Raw genomic sequence first — 24,177 nt, forward strand, 5'->3', positions numbered from 1 at the left:
GTGCTAGCGAGCGCGAAGGCTGCTGTCCAGGAAGCCTTGGGGTGAGCATGCCCATGGAAGGGAAGAATAAACGGAGGAAAAAGGGAGGTGCGGTGGAAGGGTGAGTGGCGCGTGGCACGGCTGCCTGGGCGAAGGTGGGCGTTTGGGAGCTCGGGCGGGCGAAACGGTGGGGCGCCGCGCGGCGCCGCGCGGCTGAGCTTGTGGCGTCGGTGTCTAGGGACCACCCGGACGGTGGCGTCGGCAGGAATCTGACAGAAGACTATGTGGTTGGACAAGTCTCCGGCAGCTTGTTCCAGGGCCAGCGGCCCAGAGACCGCGCCGCTCGGCTGGCGTCCCTCTTCAGCTCCTCGGAACCTCCGCTGCAGCCCGTGTATGTGCCGGTGCCTAAAGTGAGTCCCAGCGTTCTCTCTGCCTCGCTGGGCTTGGCTTCGAGGGCGGGGCAGGTGGGGTTAGTGTGAAGTCACGTTTCCTTGCTGGACATCCAGTGGGAAAGAAAACCTGCTAATTTAGAAAGACTCCTAAATGATTGAAAAAGATGAGGGGTCAAACGTAACTTCAATTTTGAAAGGAGAACACCGGAAAAAGGAAACGGGATGAGGAAGAAAGAACATCCCGAATTCAGAGACCACTATTGGAAGGACTTTCAAACAACATGAAAGCGAAGAAGAAACTTTCTGACGCAGACAAAAGGGTGGCCAGCAGGTTAGTACAATCCTCTTAGTTGACGTTAAGTTAGACGGTAGAGGAATTAGGCTTCTTGGACTTGCGATACTCATTTTTTCCTCAGTTCATAGTTCTCATTTTTACCAAAACTTAAAAGCTTTATTATGGGAAATTTCATGTACATTCCAAAACTTTAAAAGGATGAGGGGGACCTCATATACCCAGCATCAGCTGTTACTCACACTTGGCCAGTTTTGTTTCATCTTTACCCGGTTCATCGCTCCCGCGCTAAGTGGAAGCAAATCTGAGATCTGTAATCTGAATCTGTAAATATTTCAGCCGTGAAGAAGGTGAGTTTTGTTTTCTTAAACTTACTAAGTCGGAGATCAGATTTCTGCCATTAGCTTAAAAAAGTTTTCTTTACAGTTTATTTGATCAAGATCCAAATAGCGAAATGAAACAAGATCGGATTGGGAAGGAGACAAACCATAAGAGACTCTTAATCTCTGGAAACAAATTGAGGGTTGTCTGGGGGAGGGAGGTAGGGAGAGGGTGGTGAAGTTATGGACATTGGGGAGGGCATGTGCTATGGTGAGTGCTGTGAAGTGTGTAAACCTGATGACTTACAGACCCGTACCCCTGGGGCAAATAAGACATTCTATGTTAATAAAAATAATTTTAAAAGAAAAAAGATCCAAATTGCAGTAACATCACAACATTCCCGTGTAACTTTCCTCATGAAGCCACTCTCTTCAAACCCCTTATTTCTTGTTTCTCTCTCCCCAAGTGATGTTACCTAGTCAGAGAGCTATTAATTGCTAACAGTTACTAACCACTACTTTTTATGCACATCCTTAATTTCTTTCCCTTTCTCTTAGAGAAAGGTGTCTTCCTCTTTGTCCAAGGTTAATTCAGTAACCTGTGATGTGTATAATAGCACAGGCCTCTTCTGCCTCCTCAAGGATTGTGCCATCAGGTATATGCATTTTCTTCTTTTTCCTGTGTCTTTTCTCTGTCTACCATACAAATGTGCTCAAGATTCTCATCCTAAAAAGAGAAATCCAACAAAACCAAATCCTGTCTATAGTCCTGCTTCCCCGTTTGCTACCTATAATTCCCTCGGTCTTTCTCTTCATAGTCAAGCTTTCAGAAAAATGTGATACTTGTGTTCTCTTCCTTTTCTGGATCTGTTTTATCTTCCATGAACTTGTAGTCTGATTGTTTGCTTGTTGTGGTTTATTTTTATTTTTAAATTTTTTTATAAACCTATAATGTATTATTAGCCCCAGGGGTACAGGTCTGTGAATCGCCAGGCTTACACACTTCACAGCACACACCATATCACATACCCTCCCCAATGTCCATAACCCCACCATCCTCTCCCTACCTCCTCTCCCCAGTCACCCCCAGTTTGTTTTGTGACATTAAGAGTCTCTTATGGTTTGTCTCCCTCCCGATCCCATCTTGTGTTTGTTTTTCTATGATCTGATCAGACTTCTGAAACAGTGCTCCGTGGAGCCATCCTGACCTAGTTGCCATATTTAATAGACAGTAACCCTTTGTCTCGAGTCCTCGCTTGCATTTCACATGGCTGCTTTTCTTTCTGCAGCTGTTAGATTTTTTGATAGCAATCTCTTCTGATTCTCTTTTTTTGTCCATTCCTTCTCAGTGTTATTGTGGGTACCTTTTCTTTTGACTGCCCTGTAAGTGTTGATTTTCCTCAGGATTCCATTTGGTCACCTGCTCTGGCTTTTTCTCTCTCTACCATTCATTCTGAGCAATCTCTTTTATTCCCATGGCTGCATCGTTCTCACTTCTCTCCTGATCTGTTTGCCTGTTGGATTTGCACCTGTATCTTCCTCTATATACAGTTGATCTTTGCACAGTGGAATGGTTAGGGGCACCGACCTCCACACAGTAAAAAATCCACATAGAACTCTGATTCCCCCAGAACTTAACTGCTAAGAGCCTACTGTTGACTAGAAGCCTTACCAGTACTATAAACAGTTGTTAAACAAGTATTTTATGTTATATATAGTATATATTCTTATAATAAAGTAAACTAAAGGGCACCAGGGTGGCTCAGTGGGTTAAGCCTCTGCCTTCCGCTCAGGGCATGATCTCAGGGTCCTGGGATCGAGTACCACATCGGGCTCTCTGCTCAGCAGGGAACCTCCTTCCTTCTCTCTCTCTCTGCCTGCCTGTCTGACTACTTATGATTTCTCTCTGTCAAATAAATAAATAAAATCTTGAAAAAAATAAACTAGAGAAAAAGTGTTAATGAGAAACTCCTAAGGAAGAGAAAATACATTTATAGAACTGTACTGTATTTATTAGAAAAAAAGGCACTTGTAAGTGGAATTCAGACACAAATTGTTCAAGAGTCAGCTGCACCTCAAGGTCAGAATGCTTCATCAGACCTGTTCTCTCCACGAGTGGTACCACCAGCTTTTCAGTTGCCAAAGCTAGTGACTTGGGAGTCATCTTATACTCTCTCTTCCCTACACATCTAATCAGCTGCTAAGTCCTGATGATGCTTTTAATTTAAATCTCTTCCTTTCTCTAGTTGGTCTGCTGTCTTCTCAGATACATTCAATTACAACTGTCTCCTTACTGATCTCACTTATCCAGTTTAGCCCCCAGGGACACCTGGCTGGCTTGGTTGGAAGAGCATGTGACTGTTGATTTCAGGGGGTCGTGAGTTTGAGCTCTATGCTGGGTGTAGTGATTACTAAAACAAACTTAAAAAAATGAAGATCCTGGGGGTGCCTGGGTGGCTCAGTGGGTTAAAGCCTCTGCCTTTGGCTCAGGTCATGATCCCTGGGTCCTGGGATCAAGCCCCACATTGGACTCTCTGCTCGGCAGGGAGCCTGCTTCCTCCTCTCTCTCTCTGCCTGCTTCTCTGCCTACTTCTAATCTCTGTCAAATAAATAAATAAAATCTTTAAGGAAAAAAAAAAAAATGAAGATCCTGGTCCTGTTCTATGTTAGGAGAGACGCTCAGATCTCACTTATCCACATGCACCATCTTAGAATGTACTTTTAACAAGTAGTCCTTTAGCTATTACAGAACTATTATAAATAGGAAGTCTGGTTTGACTAGGTTGTGAGTTGACCAGATTGCTTTTTATAAAGTATTTTGCAGCCCATATTAACCTTTATAGACCCCACCAGGAGTGCAGCAGTTCCCCTAGAGTTCTAGAGCCAAGAATGAAACTAGGCATTCATAGAGCATAAACTAAATCTCCAAGAGCTTTAAATGAACCAACTTTTGTTGAAATGAAGTTTGGTTGCTCTGCTGTTACCTGGCAGTTTTAACATATCTTAAAAAAATTGAGCTTCATTTTTTTCTAATCTTGAGTTTTCTGAAGATACCAGTCACTTTTTGATAATGCTGCTTTTTAAATTTAAATATATTTATGAATCATACATTTATATTTGGGAAAGCCAGAAGTAGGTGGGAATTTCTTTTTTTTTTTTTAATTTTTTTTTTAAGATTTTATTTATTTATTTGACAGAGATCACAAGTAGGCAGAGAGGCAGGCAGAGAGAGAGGAAGGGAAGCAGGCTCCCTGGTGAGCAGAGAGCCCAATGCGGGGCTCCATCCCAGGACCCTGAGATCATGACCTGAGCTGAAGGCAGAGGCCCTAACCCACTGAGCCACCCAGGTGCCCTGGGAAATATTTCTGATTCTTGTGCTTTGTCAAATATTACACCTGACGTCAATGACTCTTATTTCTTTTTTTTGCCCTTTTTTTTTTTTTTGCCTCGTGAAGGGAAAATGCTCTAGCAAGTGCTGATTTAGAAGAAGAAATTCATCAAAAACAGGAACAAAAAAAGAGTAATTCTCAATCTGGTATTAAAGTAGCAGATAAAAAAGTACTTGATGATGTAGATCACACAGTTGTAAATCAAAGGAAGAAAATTGAAATTAACCAAGAGGAGGAGAGATTAAAGAATGAGAGAACTGTGTTTGTTGGGAATTTGCCTGTCACGTGTAACAAGAAGGTAAGTGTGTAACCTGCATGTTGTAAAGATTCAGAGACATTAATCAAACTTTGTTTACTCTTTACTGATACTCTTCCTTTATTGAATAAGTGCATAATTAATAATTACTAACATTTAACTTCATTAAAATGACTACATTCATCATTGTATGGATTGATTCCAATACACCCTTTCCTTTCCATTTTCATAGTCACTGCTCTGATTCAATCTTTTGTAAATCTTACTTGATGTGTTGTGGTGGCCTTCTATCCCAGTTTTTTCTTTCTTCCAGCTGTCTCTTCTGTTACATGTAACTAGAATATAAACCTGAAATGGTGCCTAGTGCATAGCAAGAGGTTCAATGAATGTTGTGTAAATGAATGAATACATCCTAAGTTTCTTCCATTGTGTGGGGTTCACTAAATCAAAAATAAACCCTTTTACTTTTATAGTTTATATGTGGTAAAGATTGAAGAACAAAAGTGTTGTGTACCGGGAGCCTGGGTGGCTCAGTGGGTTAAGCCGCTGCCTTCGGCTCAGGTCATGATCTCAGGGTCCTGGGATCGAGTCCCACATCGGGCTCTCTGCTCAGCAGGGAGCCTGTTTCCCTCTCTCTCTCTCTATCTGCCTGCCTCTCCGTCTACTTGTGATCTCTATCTGTCAAATAAATAAATAAAATCTTTAAAAAAACAAAAAAGTGTTGTGTACCTTATGGGTAGTAACAAGAACTTGAGTTGTGTTTTTATGAATATATATATGTATACACATGTGCATATGTATAAATTTCAGAAGAATTTTTTTGTCTTCCAACTGAATAGTCATTTATTCTTGAAATATTCTTAAAATAAAACCTGACAGTAAAAGATTATCAGATAAGATAATTATCAGATTACTTAATCCTTTTTATAACACTTATTTGATGTTCTGAAAGTAAACTAAAGTATATGTATACTTTTTTGTTTTAGAAGCTGAAGTCATTTTTCAGAGAATATGGACAAATAGAATCTGTACGATTTCGTTCTCTGGTATGTGTTCTCCCCACCTTGAAGTTGCAAATCTTAAAATGTATTGCATTTAAGTCAGACTTATTAACATGTTGGTATTAGTGAGATGGAGAAACACAGCCTTTTGAATCAATAGGTTCAAATCTAGCCCAAGAGAAGTGGTGTTCTTAGTATATAGTATTGACACTTGGACTTGTCATAATTTAATGAGTTCACATAGTGAAATGATACCGTTGTTGGAGGGTGGATATTTGACTTTTGTTTCCAGAACATCACTGACTTGAATTTCCATCTCTTCCATAAAGTTGTCAGGGAAAAACCCTGGTCAGGTTTTTCCTTCACTGTTAGGTAGTACTAAAGGAATGCTGTGTATGTCTGAAGATAAGTGAGCTTGAATGTAAAGGGGGTTTCCCCTATTTGGCCAATTAAAGATACCATGTTGTTGGTGGTGTTTTTTTGTTTGTTTTGTTTTGCCAGCTGGCATATAGCATATATCAACTCTTAGCATATGGATGAAATAGTATGTCTTTACATTATTTACCAATTTAGTTCAGTATATTTAAAATCCTGTAGAATTTACCATAAAATATTAATTTAGAAATGTTGCCTTTTTCCAACTTATTTTATAAATGTTTTCCTTATATTTTTCATACGCATTTTCAACTTCAGTGCTCCCTCATGACCAGAGACTCCTTGAATCATCTGACATAGTCAGGGCACATTATGTTTACTTCCATCTAGATGGAGGGTTAATGGCTATGAAAACTGAATATGGTCCTATATCACTGGAAGATTTTGTCTTAAGCCACCAGGTCTCGTTCATATAACGTTAGGAGAGGATGCAGTATTTCCCTTGAATGTTTTTAATCACATCACATCAGAATAAGATATTTAGAATTCAATGAATTAAAATATTAATTTGAAGTAATATTTCAAATAATGAATTTTCCTTAATACTCTTTTTTTTTCTCTTTTAAAAGATTCCAGCGGAGGGAACTTTGTCCAAAAAGTTGGCAGCAATAAAGTAAGTTTATAATTACAAAAAGGGAGTAGTTTTAAACTCTCTTAAATTTTGGTTAAAAGTTGAGATCATGTTTTCATGGGTTTTTATATTTGGGTAAGACATTGTACTGGACCATTTTCTTATGTTTGTAATAGCATATAAACTTTTCAGATGTTTGTCTTTAAGCCTTAACAGAAATGGTAGAGTGACAGAAAGTATTATAAGACAACTTATTGGAAAAATGTGCCATGAGAAATTTCAAGGACATTTAATCGAGCATAGTGTTTGGAAGAGAATAAGAAAGTTTTGTGCCTAGCTATTCCAGTGTAAATCATAAATACTGTATTTTGTCAGTTCTAAGGCACACATTTTCCCATATCTTAACATTTTGAAGCAGGGTGCATCTGAAAATCAGGAATGCCCCATAGTTGCTGTTGGTTGGTCAGGTTTTCCCAGAGAGAATGTTTGTGTCTGTCAGTCACCTATGGGTACTGCCAGCCCAAGACCACTTCAAGCTCTCTGAGGGTTTGGGGACCATGCTGGTAGTATGGCTTGTGGCTCATATTCTCAGGGGATTTTCCCCTACCCTCCTATCTACCTGATGCCAAGGATAAGACATTCAAGTTTCCTTACTACTCCTTTATTTCTCATTAATCTTAAAAATTTAAATGTAATTGAATTATAACATGTAAGTTCAAAGTATTCAACCTTTATTTCTCATTTGCCTTCAGTTCTGTGCAGGGTTTCCTATTAATCTCTAATGTTGGTGTTTTTTTCCTAAGGACATGAAATAGTAAATTTTACAAGCAGAGTTGTATGTATTAGATATAGATATATTAATAAGTATACAGATTACATCTATAGATATAGTTGTATTAAATAATAGACTTTGATGATGCCATGAGAGTCTAAATAATAGACTTTCATGGCACCTTAACCTTTCAGTTAAGGATCCAACTCTTGATCTCAGGCTTGTGAGTGCAAGTACTGCGTTGGATTCTATGCTGAGTATAGAGCTTATTTTGAAAAACAAATAAAAAAGCACATGCAGTGAAAAGTTTCTCTCCTAGACCTTTTCCCTATGCCAATTTCCTGCCTCAGGCAGCTGTTATTTTTACTTTTTTGTATAACCTCCTAGAGACGTTTTATGCATTTATAAGTTGATACACATATACGTTCTTCCCCACACACATAACTTTTGACACAGTGGTATTCAGTATGTGTACTCCACATTTCCTTTTCTCCACTTACTGTAAACTGAAGATCAGTTTATCAGTGTAAAAATTGCTTCCCTATTTTTCAGAGCTACTCTATATTCTGTAAGGTATATGATAACTTGTGTCAACAAACTCTCCTCTCGTGGGTGTTGAGGTGTTTTTCCGGTCTTGTGGCCATTACAGATAATGCTTGAGTGAATAACCTTGTTTGCATGTGATTTTGTACATGTGAGAATTATCTCTAGGATAAACTTCTAGTATTGGAATTGTTTGGCCAAAAGGGTATTTGCATTTGTCATTTTGACTGCTATCTCAGAGATGGTAACCTATGTGTATTTCTGTACCTTTACAAATGTATGTTTTTGAGCTTTTCAATGATAGTTGAAAAGTGATACTTGTAATTTGCATTTCTCTTATGAGCAGGCATCTTTTCATATATTCAGGAGTCTTTTGTGTGTCCTTTTATCTAAATTATTACTATCATTTGCCCATTTTTGTTGTTGTTGAATTGTTTCTCACTGATGTGGAATGTTGAGGAAATTAGCCTTTAGTGATTTGAATTAAGAAATATTTTCCGTTGCTCTTTTGCTTGGAGGATTTTTGCCATGTAAAACATACTTTGCTTTTCATATAGCCGATTCTTTTAGCGTGTTTCTACTTCATTAAGATATAACTTAACCTTCAATAAACTGCATATGTTTGAAATCTATAATTCTGTGGGTTAAGCATATGTATGTGCTCATGAAGTGATTGCCACGCCCAAGATACTGACTACTTCATCACTCTGCGTATCATCACCCCCACCCATCCCCAAGCAACCACTGACCCCCTCCCTGTCTCTGTTGTTAGTTTGCATTTTCTAGAATTTTATGTAAATGGACTCATGATGCAGGAGGTACTCTTACCTACTTCTTTTGCTCAGCATGATGATTTGGAGATATGCTCCTACTGTTGGATGTTCAGTGGCTTGTTCTTTTTTTTTTTTTCTTTTTAATTGCCCAGTAGTATTCCATGGTGTGGCTGTGCCAAAAGGTGTTCATCCACTGACCAGTTTGATGAATATTCAGGTTATTTCCAGTTTGGGGCTGTCATGAATAAAGGTTCTAACAACATTGGTGTACAAATTATTTTTCTTCCTAAAGTATCTGGAGGCGTGGGATTGCTGGGTCTTGTGGTAGGTATATGTCGCTTTTCTCAGAAGCTGCCAGATTAATATCCAAAGTGGTCGCATCGTTTCGCATTCTTCCAGCTGTGTGAGAACTCCAGTTGCTTCACATCCTCAGCAACACTTGTTGTCAGTCATTGAATTTTAGCCATTCAGAAGGTTTGTCATGTGGTTTTAATTTCTGTTTTGCTGATGACTAAAGATACTGAGTGTCTTTTCTTGGGCTTATTGGCTGTTTGTATCTAGTCTTTGGAGAAGTGTCAGTTCAAAAATTTTACCCATTTTCTGGCAGCTTGTCTTTTTAATTTTTTTAATTTTTTTTTTTTTTAAGAGAGTGGGGAGGGGGAGAGGGAGAGAGAATCTTAAGTAGGCTTCATGTGTGGAGCCCAGTACAGGGCTCAGTCTCACAACCCTGAGATCATGACCTGATGGGAAATCGAGACACTTAACCGACTGAACCACCCAGGTGCCCTGACTTGTATAGAGCTCTTTATTGTGGATGTAAGACCTTTTTCTGATGTGTATATGTTTTGGATATTTTGTCCCAGCCTGTGGTTAACTTATTTAAGGGTGTCTTTTGAAGAGCAAAAGTTTTAAATTTTACTGAAGATCCAATGCAGAGAGTGCGGTTTTTGGGTCGTCTGGTCGGGGGTAGCGGGGTTCTCTGTTGTCCTGATTCAGCCTCAAATGCAGGCAGACCATGTCTGTGTATCTGTGCACACCCAGCTGGCCTTCCCTCCTGTGGCAGCCCCACTGTCTTGTGCCTTTGGTGGGTCTTGTGCTCGAGAACATTTCCCACTCTTTGCCCTGCAGTAGGTACTCTGGGGGTAACAGAGTTTGCTGCCTCTGCCCCAGCAGCTTCGCCCTCTCCACAGGGAGAATTGAGGTGGGGCTTTGTGCCCTTCCCACGGGAGCCTTGGCTCTTCTCTTCTGTAGCCCACACCCCGTGGTTGTTTTGGGCTCTCGCCTGCCCTCAAGTCATTCCCGGGGACTCCAGCAGAGGTCAGTGAGCAGAGACTGCTAGTGGGTGTGCATCCCTGGGTAGGCAGCATCCGAGAGATTCATTTCAGGCCCAGCCCACACTATGCTTTAGCAATTTATTAAATCCTAGCTGAAATCGATCCAGTTGGCTTGTCTGGCACCTGTCCTGTGAGCCAGAGCTGCCTCCTCTCTCCTCTGATGGGCCTGTCTTTGCTTAGCTTTCAAGCTGCTTGGTTTCCCTTTGTCTTCAGCTCTGATGACTTCGACAAAAGTCACAATGTCATAGGATGTCTGGCTTCTTACTGTTAGGGTGGGAATGATGCTATTCCTGGCTTTCTACCTTCTACGTAGAGGTAGAACTCTAAATGTCATTAGTGTTTTTAAATCATCAGCCTTGATACAAAACATGTTCTTGCCACGTAGAAAGGAGCAGTATTGCATTCTTGGCCCTCTTCATTCCCTGTGCCAAGAAAAGGTCTTTTATCATGAAGTAACAGTACAATTAAGAGTTTTAAAGTCATTTTCCATTTAGGTTGTTTTGGGGTTTGTCCTAGTCTGTGGAGGCTGCGATAACAAAATGGCACAGACTGAATGGCTTTACAGACAAAAGAAATTTCCTCCTCCCAGTTTCAGAGGCTGGCAAGTCAGAGAATCTGATGCCAGCATGGTTGCATTCTGGTGAGGGTCAGCTTCCTGACTCTTAGCCAGTGCCTTCTCACTGTGCCTCACATTTTGTGCTGTAAGATAAAAATGTTAAGCTGTAAGATAAAAAAGGGGCTAAGAGCTCTGTGGGGTCTCTTTTTTAAGAGCCCTTGTCCTGTTCATGAGAACTCCACCCCCATGACCTCAGCAACGCCCAAAGGCGTCATCTTCTGTTACCATCACATTGGGCATTAAATAGATTTCAACATTACAAATTTGGGGAGAATGCAAACATTACACTAGGATTGCCCTAGGACATACTGATTAGGATGTTACCAGTGTTGCAGGACTGAAGGAAGAACTCTCTGAGTCAGCTAGATTTGTTTTAAGTCCTAGGTTGGCCACTCCTTGCCTTGTGATCATGGCACTCCTCTGAGTCTCAGCTTTCTTATCCATAATATCAGAAAAGTAACACCCATGTCAGAGATGTGAGATTAAATGAAATACATAAAATGTCTAACATGGTGCCTGGTATGAAGCATTCAGTAAACCGTAGCTGGTTTTATCAATATAAAACTCTTAGTGTAGCATATTATTACAGAATGCCAGGAGAAATGCCCTGACGTTTCCCAGTACCTTTTTTGATGGTACTCATTTGTTTATTAGCATTTTTGCTACTTCAAAGACAGTAGGTCCATGGCTTCAGAGAGAATCAGTGATCATTACTAGGCCCTTTTTGCTGATTGTTCACATCTAAATTATGTGACCTTTCTGCAAACCTAGTGAATTAGTGGGTGTAGGCACGGAGCAGCTATAGCTGCTGTCATTACAGAAGAGTAAAAATCAGTCACAGCGTGCTTCCCGTTGAAAGAACATAGCACTACCTCCAGTCTGGACAAAGGGGTCCAGTCTGAGTCCCATCAAACCTCTGGATCTGACTGCCAGTTTGCCAGGAAATAGGGAGGACAGAGGTACATGTTGAACTATACTGTGGGCTTGCACTCAACAAAATCCAGGCTGCAAAATTCGATAGGTTGAACAGTAAGGTAGAGAGAGAAAAGAAGAACCCCATAGGGGCGCCTAGGTGGCCCAGCTGGTCGAGTGTCTGACTCAGATTTGGCTCAGGTCATGATCTCTGGGCCCTGGGATCGAGCCCCACATTTGGCTCCCCACTCAGTGGGCAGTCTGCCTCTCTCCTTCTGCCCCTCCCCCTGCTCCTCTTGCTCTCTCATTCTCTCTCAAATAAAAAAATAAAATGAAGTGGGACACCTGGGTGGCTCAGTGGTTAAGCCTCTGCCTTTGGCTCAGGTCATGGTCTCAGGGTACTGGGATCGAGCCCCGCATCGGGCTCACTGCTCAGCAGGGACTCTGCTTCCCCCTCTCTCTCTGCCTTCCTCTCTGTCTACTTGTGATCTCTTTCTCTGTCAAATAAATAAATAAAATCTTTTAAAAATAAATAAATAAAATAAAACAAAACAAAATAAAATAAAATAAAGGAATACATACTTGAATGGTAAAACTGTGTAGCCACACAAGGAAATGGTTTCTGTAAGAGTTGGGGTGGTAGTTACCTTTGAAGGAGGGGAGGCACAGACAGAGGCTTTGGGGTGGGCAATGGCCGCAAGGATATTGATCTTTAATATTTCTCTAAGCTGTACACGTTTGTGTAGTTTCCGTTTTGCTGTAAAAAGGACAGGTCAAGTTAGCTGTCACATCTGTTTACATGTGTGTTAGGTACAGAGCTGCATCTGAGATTCTCATTCCTAGCTTTATAGCATGGCACGGGGGCCTGCTCACTCTCTCACAGTGATCAATGACGAATAAGGCACAGGTGACATGTATAAAGTTGTGTGTTATTTTTTGAGTTGTTATCAAAGATTTATTAAAAGATATAAAACTTCCCCTGGAATTCTTGTCGTATGTGTTGATTGAGAGTGAGTAGGAAACAAGCCGTATTGTTTTAGTGACTTTGAGATTAAAAGATTTCATACTGTCTTTTTTTGTTGTGCAGACGTAAAATTCATCCTGATCAGAAAAATATTAATGCTTATGTAGTGTTTAAGGACGAGCGCGCTGCTACAAAAGCATTGAAAAGGTAACTTCACTTCTTTGAGATTTAAGCAGAATGATTGTGTTTGAGTATGTCTGAGCACACGTGCTTTATTCTTTGGTTTGACTTTAGAGTGAATATTACAGTTTGTAGTTGTGCTCGTTTTTAACGGCCATCTTCCCCCTTCGTATTTGTAATGCAGAAATGGTGCCCTAATCGCAGATGGATTTCGGATTAGAGTTGACCTTGCATCCGAGACTTCATCTGTAAGTGGTACTGGAGTTGTTTAAAGAACTTCACTAGAGTCTCAGAGGGAGAAATGCTTTCTTCTGAGCTTTTGCTAAGAGAGGAGTGGAATCAGCGGTGAGTGTGAGGGAAGCCGAGAAAGAAACACTTTTGCCCTGTGTGGTCACAGCCTTGGGGCCCAGAGTGGCACAGGGACCTCAGTCAACAGCTTCTGAGAGCACGGTTCTCCCTGCCCCGCTACCCCCAGATCAAGTAATCAGAGAGAGGTAGCCTGCAAGGGATTGGAGACCATCAGGGCCAGCACCCTATTTCAAGTACTGAGATCAAGAAAGTTAAACTGCTCCTTAAACTGTTTTTGAGTCTCTACCGGGTGTCAGGCATGCAGGGCTGATGCATATATATAGTCTTAGTCCTTTAGAAGTTCAGTTAGAGGTGAAGACAAACAGATGGGCTGTTTTATGATAAATACACAAGATGCTTTGTCAGCTTAGGAATGGGACGCTTGACTTGGGGAGGTGCCAGCAAGAAGGGACAAAGGAAGGCTTCAGGAGAACAGGAGCTCTGTCAGACTTGAAAGATGAGTCAGTGTTACCTAGGCCCAAGAAATTTTAAACAGTAGATGTGGTGGGGGCCGAAACTTAAGTTGCTTCAGGAATGGCAAGAGCTTGATACAGTTATTAGCAATAGAGTGTGAGGAGAAGCAGCAGTAAGAGTTGCTACTAGAGAAATAGGAGGGGCCAGATCATGAGGACTGTGGCCCGCCATGCTGAGGAGTCTGGATTTTCTCCGGGAGCAGTCCCACAGGTTTAAATGCAGGAGATTTGCAATTTACAAAGGTCTCTCACAGTGAATGAAGGCTGCGTTATAAGAGCTCAGCACAGAATCAGAGTTGGGTGTCAGTGACTTAGCTGACAAATGACCAAGGCCTGGTAGACCTCTCTGGCTTTGATCCTTGACCCATCCTGAGAGCCAGATCCATCTGTCGCCTGTGTTATTTATTTGTTTGTTTGACAGAGGGAGAGAAACACAGAGAGAGAGGGAACACAAGCATGGGGGGTGGGAGAGGGAGAAGCAGGCTTCCTGCTGAGCAGGGAGCTCCATGCTGATGCTGATGCTGATGCTGGGCTTGATCCCAGGATCTTGGGATCATGACCTGAGCTAAAGGCAGACGCTTTAACGACTGAGGCACCCAGGCGCCCCAGCCTGTGTTAATTTAAATAAAGTCTTATTAGCACACAACCGTACCCATCAGGTTATGTGTTAATGTGCTGTGACAGGCAGAGGGGAGAGTTACAACAGAGACCACATGGCTGGCAAAGCCCAACATACTTGCTGTCTGGCCCAGCACGGAGAGAGCTGGCCAGTCTAGCACGCCCTTCGTGAGCACTACCATGTGTCAGTGCAAAGTGTGAACAGAAAGCTCCTTCCTCCGATGCTCGCTCGCTTTCGGGCAGGAAGATGGAAGAAACAATCAAATGGGACTGGTGTGTGGTTAAATCAGGAGATGGAGACCAGTCAGATATGGGGTGAGAGCAAGAGTGAATTTTTGGGGGCGCCTGGGTGGCTCAGTGGGTTAAAGCCTCTGCCTTCGGCTCAGGTCATGATCCCAGGGTCCTGGGATCGAGCCCCGCATCGGGCTCTCTGCTCAGCAGGGAGCCTGCTTCTCCCTCTCTTCTCCTCCCTCCTTCTCCTACCTCTCTGCCTACTTGTGGTCTCTGTCTGTCAAATAAATAAATAAAATCTTTAAAAAAAAAAAGTGAACTTTAGGATGACTTCCATTTTCTGCTTCAGTGATTTTTATCAACCCTCTTTATGTTTCAGAGAGACAAGAGATCAGTGTTTGTGGGGAATCTCCCATACAGTAAGTTTGTTTAAACCAATAAAAGTACCCATTTATCATTAAAATAATAGAGTAGACTTAATGTTTTAAGACTATCTTGAAAAAGCGTAGAATGTTAACTTGACTGATTTTCATGGGGCTTGCTCTTTTAACTATATTATATTAACTTGCTATATTATTTAGCATCTCCAGCTTTTTCTAAGGCGATCCTGTCCTTACTTGCACTTTCGTTGAATTTGTTTTTAGAAATTGAAGAATCTGCAGTTGAGCAACACTTTCTGGATTGTGGGAGTATTGTAGCAGTGAGGATTGTGAGAGACCGAGTTACTGGAGTCGGCAGAGGGTTCGGCTATGTGCTCTTTGAGGTATGGGAGACTAGTGCATTGTCACTGTCCTCTGAAATGTGCTGGACAGGCTGTCACTGCTCTTTCATCACTCAGACATAACGGTCACCATCACCTTCAGATGCCATCTTCAGAAACCTGAACTCATACCTGCCATAATAGAGAATTGTTCCTATGGTTGCACCTCCCCAAAAGCCTTGCTAGTTCCCTTTTTCTCCATAGTAATGTTATTAAATAATGTTTTCACTATTGGACATTAAGACATTAAGGAATGTCTTGGAAGGACATTCCTTCCAAGAATTGACAGTTCATGCAGGTAGAAGGAAATTTTAGTGTTTATACAAAGTTGGTTATGTTTAGCTATTACCCAATGTTTCATGCCTTTTATTATTAGAATATACATACTACCTGATGGCACTTAAGTTTTTCTTTCCTCTACAAGCACACATTAATACGTTTCCTTTCAGGTTCTGTGTCTTATATATAGTTGAACTTGTATCTGTGAACACATAGCACATTTTGCAACCTGCTTTGTGTTGTTTTCTGTTGTGCGAGTACGTTCCATCGAGTGATGTAAAATAATTTATACTGTCTTTTCCTTGATGTTGGAAATTTGCAGCGTTCTCCCTTTTCCCTGTAATAATGAAATTGGAGTGGTTGGTTTTTTTCTTCAAATATTTGCTGGCAGATTTTGATTACTTCTTTAGGCTAGATTCCCAACAGGCTATTACCGACTAGGTCAAGATGATCAGGGAGTAGAAGGCAAGCGGAAGACAAAGCGCAGACAACTTGCAAACCCTCCCCCTACCTCAGCTGGCTCCCAGGTGGCAGCCCGCACAGGGTGTATCAGAGGTTCCAGGTGTCAAAGCTACCAGAGGTGTCCCTCAAATGAAAATCGCTATTGATCACTATTCTGCCTTATCGGTCACAAAACGTGACCAGATGCATCCTAGGCCTGGTCTATGAACCAAGTTTGCCTTGCTGTGAAGGCCATGAAGAACCTGCTGTTTCTGACCCACGGAAAACACTAGAAAACCAATTTTACAAGGGGAAATTATCCAATTTTATGATTTAAGTAGTTAGTAGAGGACAGTGACAGACCAGGAAAGACTGACATCGATCATGATCTAAGTGACATTCCAACACATGTAGTCTTTACAGCCAGCTTCTCTAGGAAACCTCCCCAGTTGGGTTTTAATTCAGTTGGGTACTAGTTTCTTATGGCTCCTGGTGGAGGTCTCCTGGCCAGAAGCTGCTAGACCAGAGATGTGGACCTGATCACTTTACACCAATGAGGAGGAAACCTCACACCGGTCTTAAGATTGGCAGCCGTGCTAGTCACTGGGGTGGCTGTCCCATGCCCAAGACAGACAACTTTGTACAAGGACAGGAATAAAGAGAAGGCATCAGGTTTCTGCCAGGGTACTAACTTCTAGCCAAAAGGTGGGCTTTCTCTTCCTGGTAAGGTAGCCACAGGCTAAAGGATTGCCTGAGCAATCAGCATGGAAGTGTTCCAGTTAGTACTCCTTTAAAACCCCTGAAATGAGAGTAAAGGAAGAGAAGAGAAAGCACTCACCAAGTTTGCTCTGAAGCTAGGAGTCCAGATGAAAAGCCTGAGCCCCATAGTTTTTGGAATGTTGGTGTTGGGATGCAGTGCTGACAGCCAAGAAAGAATTCCTGAGATGTCTTTGGCGCAGAAGGGTGATTTTATGAAAGCAAGGGACAGGAAGGCTGAAATGACTGCATTTTAAGTGTGAGAGGTAGCTGATTAAATACTTGGGAGTTAGGGGAGGAAAGGACAAAGGGAGGTGTCCAAAAGGACTTTATTATGGTAAAGAAGACTCCCAGGATCCTGTGGGCCTGGCAGTTATCAAGCTAAGGAAGTTTATTTTTCCCTCTAGTGAGGCATTAACATTAATGTAGTTGAGAGTTCCCTGGAGGAATGTTATCTTCTGCCTGTCCAAGTATTTGTCAGTAGGCTACAGGTTAAAAACAAATTTGATTTTATTTACATTCCCTTCTGCCTCTGTTTCCCACATCACTGTGGAGGGGAGGGTGATGTTAGGGCTCCAGGAAACTGAATCCATGGGTCTCTGGAATTTAGGCTGTTGATAAGGATGCTTTCTCTTTGTGAATGATTAAGACACTTATAAACCGAAGGACACTCACATCCTATGATCTCAGTTAACCATTTGTTTTCCCCTTCCCTTAGTTTTTATTCTTTTTATTTTTTTTATTATGTTCAGTTAGCCAGCATATGGTACATCATTAGTTTTTGATATAGTGTTCAACGATTCATTATTTGTGTGTAACACCCAGTGCTCATCACAACATGTGCCCATTGACCTGTTACCCCATTCCCCACCCCACCCCCTGTAACCCTCACTTTGTTTCTCAGAGCCCAGAGGCTCTCATGGTTTGTCTCCCTCTCTGATTTCTTCCCATTCCGTTTTCCCTCCCTTCCCCTGTAGTCCTCCATGCTATTCCTTATGTTTCACTTATGAGTGAAATATGATAATTGTCCTTCCAAGCTTGACTTATTTCACTCAACTTAACCCCCTTCAGTTCTGTCCATGTTGATGCAAATGGTGGATATTCATCCTTTCTGATGCCTGTGTAATATTCCATTTTATATATGAACCACATCTTCCTTATCCATTCATCTATTGAAGGGCATCTCGGTTCCTTCCACAGTTTGGCTATTGTGGACATTGCTGCTCTGAACATTGGGGTGCATGTGTCCCTTTTTTTTCACTACATCTGTATCTTTGGGGTAAATACCCAGTAGTGCAGTTGCTGGATCATAGGGTAGCTCTATTTTTAACCTCTTGTGGAACCTCCATACTGTTTTCCAGAGTGGCTTGTACCAGCTTACATTCCCACCAACAGTGTAAGAGGGTTCTCCTTTCTCCACATCCTCGCCAACATTTGTTGTTCCCTATCTTGTTAATTTTTGCCATTCTAATTGGTGTGAGGTGGTATCTCATTATGCTTTTGATTTGTATTTCCCTGATGACTGGTGATGTTGAGTACTTTTTCATGTGTCTGTTAGCCATTTATCTTCTTTGGAGAAGTGTCTGTTCATGTCTTCTACCCATTTCTTGACTGGATTATTTGGTTTTTGGGTGTTGAGTTTGAGAAGTTCTTTATAGATTTTGGATACCAGCCCTTTATCTGAGATGTCATTTGCAAATATCTTCTCCCATTCCGTGGGTTGCGTTCCCTTAGTTTAAGGGCAACCAAGAACACCTGAGGAATCTCACAGTCATCCTACTGGGGATACTGGGGGTTGGGTTGCTAGGTGTCCGCTTGTGCTTTGCCCTCAGCTTGCCTTCTGCTCCCTCATCAAAGAGATGCGGCCATGTTTAGTACTCTTGCTGTGTTTTATTACCAGAGAGCTTTTGACAGAGGTGGGCATAGCCTTTTGTTTCTGTCTTGACTGTGTTGGAGTAACCTTACTGTCTCTCTGCTGTCTACTCTTACTTGATAAGGTGGTGAAGTCCTTAACAAAAATTTCATGAATATTCAGGACTGTTAGCATTTAGTGGTTTTATGGTATAATAAAAGAGTAATAGAATTTGAGATCTAAACAGAGGGCTGTAAGGCATCTAGTTGAACATCTCAGAGACTGTTCCCTTCTCTCAAGTCAGCTAACACAGTGGGGCTTCTGCAGAAAGAGCCTGTGGGTGGGTGGGGGGAGGGTTCAGTGGTTTAAAAGATTGCATGTAACCAAGGTCATTGGCCAAAGCTTCCCTTTTACAATGAGAAAGATGAAGCCTGTCAGGTTGTGACAAGGCATCTGAGTGCTTCCTGGGGGAAGACTCCTGAGGATCATGATGAAAACAGCACTTCAAGCACAGCTGGTGTAACCCAGGGGATTGGCTCTCGTGGAGATGGAAATAGAAGTCTATGGGCAAGCTGGAAAATTGTTCTAATCCATTCAGGTCACAATTTTAGTAGTTCCTTTGCAGAGGAATTTCTGGTGGAAATTAATATATTAATTTTTATTGCAGAATACAGATGCTGTTCATCTTGCTCTGAAATTAAATAATTCTGAATTGATGGGAAGAAAACTCAGAGTGATGCGCTCTGTTAATAAAGAAAAATTAAAATCAAATTCAAATCCCGGCTTGAAGAATGTCAGTAAACCTAATAAGCAGGGACTTAATTTTGCTTCAAAAAATGTCGGACCTTCTAAAAGTTTGTTTATTGGAGAAAAAGCTGTTCTTATTAAGAAGAAAAAGAAAGGACAAAAGAAAAGTGGACAAGCTAAGAAACAGAAAAAACAGAAGTAACCACCTGAAGATTATTTTGTTCCCACTGAGTACTGGTAATAAATATGTGGTAAACCCATGAATTGAGTTTCAGAGTTTTTTATGGATGGTGCGTGTGAAACGTGGAAACCTGTTCAGTCTGTTCACATCGTAATAACACCTTTGAAGCCTTTGTTTTAAAATGTAGGCAGATTAGTCACCAATGATTATGTGTTTCTGCTGATGGACTAGAGCAGTGTTCTCATACTTCTGATTATGATCTGTTGTAGTAGCTTTAACTTTACTTTGTGACCAATACAAACACGGATATATTTAACTGACACGAAAGTTGCACATGACCGTACTGGTCCTTATTACATCTGTTGCTTTCTGATATATGTATAGTTTTAAAGATTTTAGACTTAGGGTAAACACTTAGAATTTTAGTGGTTATGTACTAGTGTAAGTTAGTGGTTATATATTAGTTTAAGTTAGAAATGTGTAATTAACATTTCAGATGGTTATTTTGAGAATTATTTGGGATGAGACTAAAGTGAGCAAATTTATATATACATATACATATACATATACATATACATATATATACATATACATATGTGTATATGTATATATAATATACCTACACATACACACACACCTTAATACTGACTGGACCTAGACAGAGTCGAAATACTGATCAAATACAAATCCCAGTCCCTAAGAAGAAAGGGTTTTAAGGGCTGTTATATAATAGCTACTAATTTTTAACCCCATTCTCTTGAACTTGTGAAAAGTGGACTTCTGGGTTTTTATTTTCTTTCAGCAACCTCGTTAATAAACCAACCCAAGAATATTATATGAAATGTTGCTTTGATTTTTTTTTTTTAAGATTTTATTTATTTGACAGAGATCACAAGTAGGCAGAGAGGCAGGCAGAGAGAGAAAGAGGGAAGCAGGCTCCCTGCTGAGCAGAGAGCCCGATGCAGGACTCGATCCCAGGACCCTGAGATCATGACCTGAGCTGAAGACAGAGACTTTAACCCACTGAGCCACCCAGGCACCCCAGTTGCTTTGACTTTTTAACCAGTAATTAAAGTTGTTACTGAAGTCCTTGGCAAACTATCAAGCAGATTTCTAATTTTATTTGTTTATTAATTCAAAAAAATATTTTCCCAGGAAAACTTGTGATTCTTAAATTAGTATCACACAGTAGAATGAAACAGTCCTTCAAAAAAAAATCCCATTTAAGGGGTATTTTCTGATAAAATATGGTAATTAAGTCACAAAGTATAAAATTCAACAAGGGGAGAGAGTATCAGTGCATTCCCCTGGGGCTCAAGTTCATGCTGTGGCTGCTGCCCATCTCACAAATCTCACCAAGCTGCATCTGTGCCCAGGTGGGAGGAGTGGGAGAAATCCAGGGGTGCTGTTCCGAGGCAGGCAGAATCCATGATATGTGTATCAGGTGAATAAGGGGATTGAGGGACAGTGAGTTATTACTGATTACTAAAAAAATATTTCTTTTGGCCACAGCACCAGGAAAACCTAATGGTTCTTGAAAACATAAATTCTAGGGGCGCCTGGGGTGGCTCAGTGGGTTAAAGCCTCTGCCTTTGGCTCAGGTCATGATCCCAGAGTCCTGGGAACGAGCCCTGGAATTGGACTCTGCTCAGCGGGGAGCCTGCTTCCCCTCCCTCTCTCTGCCTACCTGTGATCGCCATCTGTCAAGTAAATAAATAAAATCTTAAAAAAAAAAACAACAACCCGTAAATTGTAAAAATCAGAGCTCTATTTTCCTATATCCAGAGACTGGATATTTCCTGTTTGGCATCCCCTATGGTGCTTAGAATCTAGTTTTTCATAAATATGGTTCAATAAATACTAATTGATAATCTTGAGCATTTTTGCATGTATTTCCAGTTAAACTTACATAAAGATGCATTGCCTATATAGTCTATCACTGTAGATGGAGACCATATATGGTATATAATTTTCTTGTATCTTACAGTGTTTATTAGTGTCCATTATGTTGTGTATGATTTATAGTGTATATATAAATTTGTGTTATTTCAGTCTTTAACATAGAGTGCTCCTTTGGTCTCTAGGTTTTTGTGTAAAGAGCCCTGGACTGGAGCGTAGGGGCATCTTGTTCTTGACCCAGCTCTGTGGCTGTGCGTGCAAGACCTTGGACAAGCCTGTCAGCCTCTGTAGCTAAATATCTTGATTGGTGAAGTAAATATCAAGATATCTAAATATCTTGATTGGTGAAGTAAGGGACATGGACTAGAGCAGTGTTCTCATACTTTTTGATTATGATCTGTAGTAGCTTTAACTTTACTTTGCAACCAGTACAAACATGGATATATTTAACTGACATAAGTTGCATGTGGCAGTACTGGTCCTTACTACACAGATTGCTTTCATGTTTTATATATACATATATATATATGTATATGTATATGTATGTATATATATACATATACATATATATATATAAAATATAATTTTTTTAAGATTGATTTATTTGAGACTGCGTGTGAGTGCATGAGCAGGGAGAGGGGCAGAGGGAGAGAGAGAATGTCAAGCAGACTCCCTACCGAGTGGGGAGCCTGATGCTGGGCTTGATCCCAGGACCCTGAGATTGTGACCGGAGCTGAAACCAAGAGCCAGATGCCCTGCGTTTGGATACTATAAATTCTATTTTATTAAAAAGACTGGTGGGGCGCCTGAGTGGCTCAGTGGGTTAAGCCGCTGCTTTCAGCTCGGGTCATGATCTCGGGGTGCTGGGATCGAGCCCCGCATCGGGGAGCCTGCTTCCTTCTCTCTCTCTGCCTGCCTCTCTGCCTGCTTGTGATCTCTGTCTGTCAAATAAATAAATAAAATCTTAAAAAAAAAAAAAAATACTGGTTATGATCCACTAAGGGTATTACAACTCACTAATGATTTGACTCACAAACAAGTGTGGGGATTCCATACTGTTTCTGTTTCAGGATTCTGTGCTCGTGTTGTACAACAGGGGTTTTAAAATGTAGAGCCGTTAAGGGCTAACAAGGCACAAGTCTTGCTCCAACTGTGCTTTCTATAAGCGTGGTTCCTGGTATATTTTACCTCATAGGAGTGACCTGAATATTTACCTCATGTTTACCGTGCACAACGCAGGGATAGTTATTTGTTCATTCAGGAGTCACAATCTTTTTTTTTTTTTTTAAGATTTTATTTATTTATTTGGAAGGGAGAGGAGGGAGAGAGAGAGCATGAGCAGGGGGAGGCACAGAGGGAGAAGCAGGCTCCTCACTGAATGGGGAGCCTGATGCGGGGCTCCATTCCAGGATCCCGAGATCATGACCCAAGCCAAAGGCAGACACTTAACCAACTGAGCCACCTAGGAGTCTTAATCTAATGGCAATGTAGTCTGTTCAAGTTTTCAAGAGAGTGGAATGCTAGGCCTCATGTCATCTGTATGGCCTTGGACAAGTCTCTTTTGTTCCCGAGGCTTGGGGGTATACTTCTAACAGCTGAGGTTCACTGGCAATGTTTTGGAACAAGAAGAATGAGAATGTACATTTGCATTGAATAAGGAGAAGCTTTCTGTGTTATTCTGTGTACATCTCAGTTATTTTCTTTGCATTGGAACATAATGCATCTCCTCACACTTCTCCCTCCTCCACCCCAGGCAAAGCATACATACCTTTGGTCCAATTTCCAGTCTTCCATTGGGTCTCAAGTTCATCATGACTCAAGCAGAAGGGCTTCCCGGGACTCCTGGACTAGGTTAGGGCCTCTGAATGTTTCTGTAAGTACGCTTGCAATAACTTCTGACACCAGCTACCTAGAGTTAGGCCAGACTTCATAGGTTAAGAGCACAGAGAGCACAGCCTCCTACAAGACTTCCTTCAGACGCCAGGCGGGCAGGGGTGTTTCCAGGTCAGAAAGCTGGCTTTTCTAACCAGCTGGCTACTAATTAGGGGGTTCCCACTACTCCTTGAGGGTCAACAATTTATAAAGACAATTCTGGAGCATGTTACACTTTTTTTAAAAAAGATTTTATTTGAGAGAGCACAAGCAGTGGTGTGTCTGGTGGGGGGGTGGGGGGAGGAAGGACAGAGGGAGAGGGAGAAGCAGACTCCCTTGCTGAGCAGGGAGCCTGACACTGTGCTTGATCCCAGGACCCTGAGATCATGACCTGAGCTGAAGGCAGACTGAGCCACACAGGTGCCCCTACACTTATTTTTTTAAGTTTTAAGTAATCTCTATACCCAGTGTGGGGCTGGAGCTCACAACTGGGAGATCCAGTTGCACGTTCCTCTGACTGATCCGGTCAGGTACCCCAGGAACATGTTACACTTAGGATTACAATTTTACTATGGCAAAATAAAATAAAATAAAATACAAACCAAACCAGTCATAGGGAAAGACGCATAGGGAGAGGTCTGGGAGTGTCCCACACTTGAAGCTTCTGTTGTCCCCTCCCAGTGGTCAGAACACCTCACCCTCCTGGCACCTGGCACACTACACAGAGTATTGCCAACCTGGAAGACGCACCCGCTTCTGGGTCCTGAGTTTTTATTTGGGTTTCATTATGCAGGCCATGAAATTCAACTCCATCTCCCACTCTCCTTCCCTCCAATCCCCTTCCTCTCCAGGGATATCACGAGGATCAAAAGCCCCAACCCTCTAAACACACAGTTGGTCTTTCTGGCCCGCCAGCCCCCATGAGGCGACTCAGCACAAAGCGGGATTCACCATGAGTAAGAGCCATTGCTGTCACTCCAAGGGTTAGAGA

General features: G+C 41.6%; 1 protein-coding gene across 1 annotated transcript; it reads left to right on the forward strand.

Moving 5' to 3' along the window:
* The first annotated feature begins 23 nt into the window (after positions 1-23).
* LOC116862484 (RNA-binding protein 34-like) lies at positions 24-19,498 on the forward strand. Its single transcript, XM_032849784.1, has 11 exons — positions 24-100; positions 218-389; positions 569-702; positions 4,439-4,670; positions 5,615-5,674; positions 6,634-6,677; positions 12,673-12,756; positions 12,914-12,977; positions 14,779-14,818; positions 15,044-15,162; positions 19,155-19,498. The coding sequence occupies exons 1-11, from the start codon at positions 48-50 to the stop codon at positions 19,434-19,436; spliced, it is 1,284 nt and encodes a 427-aa protein (XP_032705675.1). The 5' UTR covers positions 24-47; the 3' UTR covers positions 19,437-19,498.
* Positions 19,499-24,177: the final 4,679 nt, after the last annotated feature.

The sequence above is a fragment of the Lontra canadensis genome, unplaced genomic scaffold, assembly GCF_010015895.1.
Source record: "Lontra canadensis isolate GAN:19392208 unplaced genomic scaffold, GSC_riverotter_1.0 scaffold248, whole genome shotgun sequence".
Classification (NCBI taxonomy): domain Eukaryota; kingdom Metazoa; phylum Chordata; class Mammalia; order Carnivora; family Mustelidae; genus Lontra; species Lontra canadensis.

Coding starts and splice junctions, on each gene's coding strand:
- LOC116862484 (XM_032849784.1), top strand. CDS start 48: ATGCCCATGGAAGGGAAGAATAAACGGAGGAAAAAGGGAGGTGCGGTG. Junction 390..568: donor TGTATGTGCCGGTGCCTAAA/GTGAGTCCCAGC, acceptor CAATTTTGAAAG/GAGAACACCGGAAAAAGGAA. Junction 14,819..15,043: donor TGTGGGGAATCTCCCATACA/GTAAGTTTGTTT, acceptor ATTTGTTTTTAG/AAATTGAAGAATCTGCAGTT.